Source organism: Salminus brasiliensis, chromosome 2, assembly GCF_030463535.1.
Source record: "Salminus brasiliensis chromosome 2, fSalBra1.hap2, whole genome shotgun sequence".
In the NCBI taxonomy this organism is placed as follows: domain Eukaryota; kingdom Metazoa; phylum Chordata; class Actinopteri; order Characiformes; family Bryconidae; genus Salminus; species Salminus brasiliensis.
The window spans coordinates 5478493-5488218 of record NC_132879.1 but is presented as its reverse complement, the minus strand read 5'-3'; the positions used below and the strand labels follow the sequence as shown (position 1 = coordinate 5488218).

Here is a 9726-nt window from a genome sequence, read left to right as displayed (position 1 = left end):
TGAGAAACTGATCGTGTAGGTTGCTCTCTTCATTTTTCCTGGGCTATATATAAAATATAACCTACATTTAAGATGATTTTTAAGATGCCAGTATGTACAGTTTTGTCAATAGATATAAAAATCTACTCCACTGCTCTAAAGTTGTTTTTTTCATTTTTGCTCTTTTGACCCGTTTTCAGTTTCCTGAAGATTTTTCCAGTGCTGCCATGTATCATCTGAAAGTGCCTGTACTGCTCCTGCTGCTCCTCGTCCTTCTACAGTGTGTGACCACAGCGCCCAACTACAGGTCAGCACCTGGTCAATTACTGCAGGCCAGTATTCTTCCGTCCATGTATTCCTGTGGGCGGAGCATCTGAGGCTCAACTATAGCAACTGTTGCACGGTTTTATTAAACACAACCCACTGAAGTCCCGTCATGGCTCTGTCGTCGGTGTCATGACCATATTAGGAACTATGGGTGTAAGATGGATTTCTGAATGGCACAGATTAAAGAGCTCTCTAATCCTAGTCCTGTTTCTCAGAAGGCCTCGGGATCCTTCAGTTTATGGGCGTAATATTGACTACAGAATGATGACATAACTCTTTTCAGCCTAACGAGAAACTGGGCTCCTGTGTGGCGCAGCTGTCTAAGCGCTGACCCTATCATTGGGAGATCACCAGTTCCATCACTGCACAATTGGCCTTTCTCAATTTGGGTTTGGGATGGCCCTCCCTCTCCCCCATCACTCAGTGTAATGCTAGCAAGTTCAGGTGTCTGTTAGCTGGTATAAAAGAACTGGCAGTTAGTGCTCTCCTCCAAACGTGTTGAGCTATCCAATGAAGTTCCATTAGTGGTAGTTATAAAAGAGGTGATGAAGGAAGTGGGAATTGAAAATCACTAAAATTCGGAGGGAAATCGGGGTAAAAGGGCAAAAAAATGAGAATAAGAAATGGGTCCCAGAGTCTCATAGTCCCAGAGAACAGAATTGGCATTTCTCTCTCTAGGTGGGTAGGATATATATATGTATATATATATATATATATATATATATATATGAATATGCATAAAGCTACATGACATGAAGCTAAATGACATTTTCGTAAATATTGCTCTGCCCTGAAGTGTGAGTCAAAAGCTAGTGATACTTTGCTTTGCATGTGTTTACAAGGCCTCACTTTTAGGATAGGTAATAAATAAAAAGTTCCTAGCCTGTACATAAGCTGACATAGCATGGTGGAAAATTAGTCTTTTCCACAGTTCAGCTTAGTAAAGTAGCATTTTACCTTACAAGTTATAAAGCAAATCTAGTCAAAATATGCTGCTTAATATAATTTCTTATTATATTAAAGCAACAGTATGGAAAATTGACATTCCTTGCTACTGGACTTCTCCTGTAGTTGGGAAGTATAATTCGTGCTTTAAGTCACCCCTTAAGGACACGTTTTTCTGGACAATCTGAGAAATACAGGACCGTCCCTGAAAGTTAAAGAAGCATGTGGACTGAGGTGGCAGAGTAATACTACAGGATTTTACAGTAATATGACTCTCCAAAGTTACATAGTACAGTGAGCAGCATGCTGAGCTATTGAGGTGCTATTTTAAGGTATAAATGCTACATAGTGTTGCTTTAAATAAGAGCTGCAGTTCCAACCCTGGCAACGAACCCTGTATCGTAGATGGATCATGGCTAGGTCAGCTCTCCATGAGTGTTAAAATTACCTGTGTAAGATCCTGCTGCTGTTCCAGTGCATTTGCCTTATAAAGACGAGTGCAGATGAAGAGCGAAAGCCGCTCGCTCTTCAGCGCATAACTGATTCCAATCTGCGACACATTAAAGTCATCATCCCATGTCCCAGAAGAACTCTCCAGGTGGAGTTTAGAGGCTGTGGGCTCTCAGAGGCAATGATCAGTCTATGTATGTGATTTGGTCAGAGAGTGCACTCATAATGCAGGTGATGACATGGTGCCCCTCTCTGCATTTGGGTGGAGTGCTCATCATCCTAAAGTGGAATGAGTGATACTCTCTGAGCTCATGGCCCCCGTGTTCCTGCAGGTACTCCATCTCCTCCGCTGAGCGGCCGGGAAGGGCTGAAGGCTGGATGTCTCCAGATTTGTCGTCGAGTCCTTTTCTAGAACTCGTCGGGTTGCGACCCCAGAGGGGACTCAGCGCACTCAACAGGTACTTGTGCTAAACGCTCAGCATGGGAGTCAACAGCCAGAGGGGGCAGAGAAGGGGGAGGTCTGCTCTGCTGATCTGGAGATCAGTGATACCCTTGCTTCCATAAGGAACCATATTGAGTGTGAAGAACCTTTTAAACTGGTGGAGAACCTTCTGATCATAAGAAATTCTTCTTATTAACAAAATATTATTTTTATATGGAAGCAAAAGTGGTTCTTCTATGGCTAGTAGCACCTTTCCTTTTCTTCTTTAGTTTATAGGGCTGGAGCCTACAGAGCAGAGGGACGTTTCTAGACTACTTGTTGTACCGGAGCAGAATTTATAGAATTAATAGAATTCTAGTTATATAAATCTATTAAAATTGCTAGTTAATAATAGTAGTAGTGATAATAATAACCTAATTAATAATGTTGGTGATCATATTCATAGTTATTATTAGTATATTAATAATTTTACTGTCACACATGAATAAAATTATTATTTATTATTATTATTAGTTTAATAATTTTGTCTATTCACATTCGCAGTTCACAAAAATCTAGTAGAAAGCCTTTTCTTCTAGACAGTAGAGACAGTTACTCCCACAAAACCTGATTTTAGAAGAAACAACGAATGAGCAGGTGTCCCAATACTTTTGTCCATGCATTTATGATGGTGAACTCTCTGCTAAACATCTCATCATTAACAGTGTTTTATCTGGTGTAGGAACATGTCTGAAGTACTTGTACTGTCTTCCAACAGCCCCCAGCACCACATGGAGAAGAGAAGATGCAACACAGCCACGTGCGTCACTCAGAGACTGGCGGACTTCCTCGTCCGCTCCAGTAACACCATGGGCACCGTCTACATCCCCACTAACGTGGGCTCCAGCACCTACGGCAAGAGAGAGGTGTTCCAGTCTCGAAGCTCAGCAGCCCTCTAGTGCGCAGCGTCCACTCCGTCCTGTCTAAAGCATATGTAAATAAAAAAACATGGAGGAAATGTAATATACCTGCCCCAACAGTGACACCTGAAATGATCCCCTTTTTAACAGTCAGTGCCTTTTGGTATGAAACACACCCACAGTACAGTAATGTATTATTGAGCAGGGAGAGCTTGACCTTTTGACCTTTTCTTTTCATTGATTTTCATTTTGTAATAAAAACATACACTCGAGTCCACTTCTGTGTGTGTAATGTTATTTATCACCATGCAAAGACTGAAGACCCGAAAATATCAGAACTAATAAATAAACGTGAATCAAGGACGTGTTTCTGGCCGTATTTATCTAGAACCGTGTCTTACATGCAGTGATCTTCTCATGCTAATTTATGCAGGGGCTAATTTATGACTAGCAGGGTTCTTTACAGAACCATATCCTATGTTCTCCTGCCTTTAAATGGTTGGTAGAGAATTTATGGTACTATACTATATGGACAAAAGTATTGGGACACCTGATCATTCATTGCTTCTTTGAACTGTCTCTACTATCCAGGGATGAAGGTTTTTTACTAGATTTGATTATAGATTGCTGTAAGGATCTGATTGCATTCATGCTGGGGGGGCTTTACACCCCTCTAGTTCACGCCTGGCATTAGGCAGCATGGTGCCAATAGGTTGATGTTTATCTGCTGCAGAGAGTCCTATTCTTTTGACAGTATGTTTCTAAAGGGACTAAACAAGCTGTGTGTGTGTGTATGTGTGTGCATTTGCACATCTGTGTCAGCAATGAGTGTATCTTAAAGTAGCTGAATGCATTCATTAGAAGGGGTGTCCACAAACATTTGGACATGTAATGTATATTAGAATTGATTAGAAACGCACTTTCCAGCTATTGCACAGCAGATCCCCGAGGGTCTCCTCGGGCAGCAGACAAACATCATCCTGTTGGCACCATGCTGCCTAATGCCCAACGTGGGGTAGAGGGGTATAAAGCTCCCTCAGCATTGAGCTGTGGAGCAGTGGAGCAGTCTCTGAAATGATGGTTGGTGCTCCATCCTGTACTGTTGGGATGAGTTGGAGAGTTAGGGATGAGGTGAGGTGGTGATCATCCAATATTCTGACCCCACAGCAATGCTCCTCCAAAATCTAGTAGAAAGCCTTCTTCCCTGGACAGTAGAGACAGTTACTCCAGTAATTACCTATGAAAGAGCAGGTGTCCCAATACTTTTGTCCATATAGTTTATATCCAGAACTAGCCTGTTTAAATCTAATGGACAAAAAAAGGTTGTTTTTGGTATATAAACCCACAGTAATATCCTGAATGCCTCGCAGAAATAAAGAATTATATGCAGGGAAATGTCTGACATGAGCCATTTAAAGACGAATCTCTGAAATATGTTGTTTTAGATGTATTTGTACTTTTATATTTTGTCAGGCCCTCGTTATCGCGCCCTCCCTCGGGGCGATGTTGAGCCACTGCCCACAGGCCCAAATAAGGATCTGTGTTGATTCACTGACTCTGTTTGTGTTCATTTACGTTCATGGGTGTTTTGGTTCGGTTGTTTGCATTCTTTGTTTGGTTTATGAGTTTCACCTGGGACTGGGGGATTCCTACCACTCCACACCACCATTCGACGCCGAGAATTGTATCGTTTGGGACGTCAAGGTTTCACGAGAGGTTCCCCGTACTGTAGAAGTGTGTTGAGGCTCGCTCGCTCACGGTCCGGATTCTCTGGCTACCCACGTCCCAACTACGTGACCCCCACTCAAGGCAATATGCTGCAGTTCCAGGCTTGGTCAGCCTAGCCGTTGTTGCTCAGTAGCTGGTCCCCCAGCTCCCTCCCCTTAGTCAGTGCAGTGCCGTTCAAGCACAGTTTACATTTACCCCTGTTTAGCTCCGGCTCTGTCTGTAAGATTTCTTTCTGTTTCCCCCTTTGGTTTGTTCCTAGTGCTAGCCACTCTCGCCAGCTCAACCCCCAAGCCCAGGTTTGTTTGCCTTGTTTCGCCCTGTTGTTTACCCTTGGTTTTTGTTAATAAATCTGCTTGCTTTGGGACCATCTCTGCGAGTGTTCGTCCCATCCTGGTCTGGCCTAGCACGCCATGACATATTTTTATTTTCGGTTCAGCTCTTGAACTGCTTTGCTGATTCTAGCCCCTCTCAGTTCATAGCATTAGCATTTCCTTTTTGGACCTAAAGTAAAAGATTTTAATCAAGTGGGACTTTGGTTTAAGTTTAGTTACTTTTAGTTCTTTTACTTTAGTCTACCCACCCTCAGAAAACCCCAGGCCCTCTATCTTACTCCCTCTATCTACGCTGATGCGTGGTGGTCTCGAAATGAGGGGTGTTCAGGTCAATTTCTGGCGTGTTGATATCTTGGCAATGGAAAACACAGGAGGAGCTTCACTGACTGTAAACAACCTGGACAGACGTCAACAGTCAGACGTCCGTTGCTATCTTGGCACTGAATTGTCAACACAGGTGTGTGCAGCCCACGCTTATAATAACGGCTTAAAATGACATTATTCTATATCCGCTTCAGCAGGCCTTCCCAGACTGTTCGTGATGCGCCACTGAAATAGCAATCCGCCAAAGTCAGACCTCACCTGGCTCTTAAAGGGAACGGCGAGCGACACACTGATTGGTTTATTGCACGTTACACCCCCCAAAAAACACACCCATGATTCATTAACAGTTTAAGTACATGACTTTTGCTCGACTCGAGCTGCGCAAGGTGTGAAAAGACACACTGACACGCCCTCAATCAAGCTGCGCGGTGCATGGTTGACGGCTCGCCAAAAGGCCGCTAAAAAATAGGGCCTAAAATACATAAGCAACATGGTTGCTGCTGTGCGTTGGCTGTGAAAGCCACTGTTCCAATGAGCATGAAGAGAAGTTACTGCGTACCTACAGTCGCTCATTTCCGCATACCATTATTGTACCTCGATAGCATTAGTCATAAATGAACTTCATTCTGTGTAATAGCGCTTGTTCACCTCTGATCCCGTTTATCCGCTGATCTGAATCAGTCCATCTCTCATAAGGGCTTTTCCAATGTATGCTAAGTGTTGATAAACAGAAGAGAACATCTCGCCAGTTTGGATCCAGGCTTTCAATAATAAAAATAAACACATGATGGATAAAAACGCCTCCCAAAGTGATTCATGGAGTCAAGATATAAAAACTAGCAAGAGGCTGGAGGCTGATAGTTACAGGACAAAGAACTCCTATCTACACCCGTAACAGACCGGATGTTCTCAAGACAAAACGACTGGCAAGAAATGGTCAATTTTGCATAACTACATACATTAAGATTGCTTTATGCAGTACTGCATTTTTATTATATTTATTTTGTATGTGCCACAGGTGTCTCTGTCTTGCCCTTGTGTTTTCTCTTCCTGATCTGTGCCTGTGTGTTGTTTTGGTTTCCCCATGTAATGTTCAGCACATGACTACGCCTGGTGTTCTTGTCTCCGCCCTATCCCGGCCTCATCATTAGTGTTTCCACCTGTGTCTCCTTTGTAGCCCTGCCCTCTCGTAATCCTCCCTAGGTGTTTCTGCTTGTGTCTTGTCAAGTCAAGTCAAGTCAGATTTATTTGTATAGCTTTCTACAACTGTTGTCGTCACAAAGCAGCTTTACATGATTAGTAATTAGTGAAAGACGGAGACAAATAAAGAAATAACGTAAGAAGACATGAAGGATCAAAGACCCCCAGTGAGCAGCCAACGGCGACAGTGGCAAGGAGAACCTCCCTCAGAGCTGGAGGAAGAAACCTTGGGAGGAACCAAGACTCACAAGGGGGACCCGATCCGTCCTCCTCTGATCAGAACTATTTATAAATTATTGATAAAAATAACCAAACCAGATACAGCTGATAGTTAATAGTGGTGATATTAATAGTGCAGATAGTTACGAGTCCATTTAGGTTTTAACATGGTCATTAAACAGGTAGCAGTGGTAGGAGGGTGAGCCGCTGGTCTGGTATAGGTGGTGGTAAGTGGGGGGCCTGATGGTCGGACTGGTAGGTGGCAGCTGGTCTGACGCAGGTAGAGGGGACCTCAGCAGGGCAATCTTCCAGCAGGTCGGGCTGGTTGGCCATTTACTCTGAGAAGGTAAAAAGAGAGGGTTAGTTTTGAGAGGATTTTGTTAAGTCCTGTGCTCTTGTGTTCTTATACCCCTGTGTTTGTGCTGTTCCTTGTCTAGCATTGTTGATGTTCCTTTATGGTGGCTGCAGGTCTGGGTTCCTGGTGCCACAGCCTCATATTTCTACTATGGATATTGCTGGTCACGTATTGGTCACGTATTGGTTTAAATGAGTAGATGTTAATGTACTGAAAGAAAGTTAAAGAGTACAGCTAAAGAGTACAGTACAGTAGTACAGTATGGATGCATGTGCAAGTTCTGTGAGTAGAAAGTGGCCAATTTTAATAAACTAGCATATACAGTATGTCCCATATTTGTAAATATATGATACATATATGCTGGATTTCAGCAGATTTCATATATTCTAAGAAACTCTATGTCGTATATTTTAAAATCTGTATATTGCCATATGTTTTAGATTTTTGCATGTTAGCATGGTGGCAAATTTGTTGTCATTTCTAATCTACCTAGTTTTTATCAGCTGCAACAACATAATCCATAATTACATAACTTAGCTATGTAGCTCTACTGCTAATCTAACTTGGCCACAGTTGCTATAAAATAATGCATTTGTGGCAGCAGCATGTAAACAGTGGATTACTGGCAATTTGAGTAATCAGAGGTAGTAATGATTGTGTATTAGTGGTGTAGGTGCAGTTGGTTGTTGGAGTCAGGGAAGATCCTTGGGGAGACAACGCAGCAGCTACAGATTTCCAAAATGGACCAGAATGTGTGTTTCTGAAGAAGCTGTGAGGCAATGCAGGTTCCCATTTATAACGCAGACCACATCTATCTGTGTTGTGGACGGCAGCCTCTTTCCTTCCACATTTCCTCTCACATGCCCATTAGGGTCTGCTGCCCCGGTGTGCTCTCGGGCCGTGGACAGGCCCCGCTGCCTGGAGTAGCCGTACCCTTTCTGCCCAAAGTCATAAAAGATGTAATGAACAGCTACGAGAGACAGAAATAGAGCAAACGTCCATGGCTGGCTGCACTACAAATGAATCAATCAGTCTGTTGGGGCAGGGCCGCGCGGGGCACGGCCTGTATATATAAAAACTGACCCCTCCGAAGCGAGGAGGCCAGACCAAGGAGGAAACTGATGAAAGTTTCTTCAATAAAATTCCACAGGTTTTCTCTGTGGCTTTCTGCACACGGCACTGCGAACCTCTAAATGTCAAACACAAGATGACCATGTAGTGTAAAGAAACAGATCCATTCGTTATTCTTTATTGCCCTGAGAGAGAAAATGTGTTTTCACAGTCTGTGTTGTGCATACAGTTGTGGCCAGAATTTGACACACACTGTAATTAATGTAAAATGATACAGTATCTGATTACAGAGCGTTATTTACATTTAAGGCATATAACAGATGCTCTTCAGGTTTAAATGAGTAGATGTTAATGTACTGCTAATGTAGTGCATATTTTAATGGTTTGTGTTTAATGGTTTGTGTCATATTTTAATGGTCCTGTGAGAGACAGCAGAAACAAGCAATTACACTGTACAATATATATATATATATATATATATATATATATATATATATATATATCTAAAGTGATTACACCCCTCACATTTCTGCTTATATAACAGTGTCAATTTATTCTTCCCTCAAAATAACTTAATATACAGCCATTAATGTCTAAACCACTGGCATCAAAAGTGAGTACACCCCTTAGTGAAAGTTCCTGAAGTGTCAATATTTTGTGTGGCCACCATTATTTTCCAGAACTGCCTTAACTCTCCTGGGCATGGAGTTTACCAGAGCTTCACAGGTTGCCACTGGAATGCTTTTCCACTCCTCCATTCACAACATCACGGAGCTGGCGGATATTCGAGACTTTGCGCTCCTCCACTTTACGCTTGAGGATGCCCCAAAGATGTTCTATTGGATTTAGGTCTGGAGACATGCTTGGCCAGTCCATCACCTTTACCCTCAGCCTCTTCAATAAAGCAGTGGTCGTCTTAGAGGTGTGAGGGGTGTACTCACTTTTGTATATGTATATATATATACTAAAGTAAAGCTAAGTAAAAGAAAAACAGTAAGTAAAGAAAGAGTACAGTACAGTAGTACGGTATGGATGCATGTTCAAGTTCTGCGAGTAGAAAGTGGCCAATTCTAATAAATTAGCATATACAGTATGTCCCATATTTGTAAATATATGATAAATATATGCTGGATATACATCACTGTCCACGGACTGTTTTGGTTCTTTAGTTATTTGGTTGGCTTGCTGTCGAGTCCAACTGCCTTCAACTTCAGCAGATAGTTGCTTGTTTAATTACTGGTTGCTGCTGAATGTTTTGTCACTCAGGCCTATAAGGCCTATACGTTTCAACAGTAAACCGATTAAGGGGAGGAGCTACAGACTAAACATCTTACACAATAGTTAATCAGTTTCAGCAGCAGCTTATTTACTATTGTTTTTAGGCTCTAAACTAAATAGAATTCAAAAGATCCCTCTAAGCTTAGATACTACTGAATACAAAAGTCAGTATGGAGA

General features: G+C 42.3%; 1 protein-coding gene across 1 annotated transcript; it reads left to right on the top strand.

Annotated features, from left to right (window-relative positions):
• The first annotated feature begins 206 nt into the window (after positions 1 to 206).
• LOC140549779 (islet amyloid polypeptide) lies at positions 207 to 3374 on the top strand. The gene is made up of 3 exons (XM_072673531.1): positions 207 to 286; positions 2034 to 2159; positions 2901 to 3374. Exons 1-3 carry the CDS (start codon positions 207 to 209, stop codon positions 3079 to 3081), a joined length of 387 nt encoding a protein of 128 aa, XP_072529632.1. The 3' UTR covers positions 3082 to 3374.
• The last annotated feature ends 6352 nt before the right edge of the window (positions 3375 to 9726 follow it).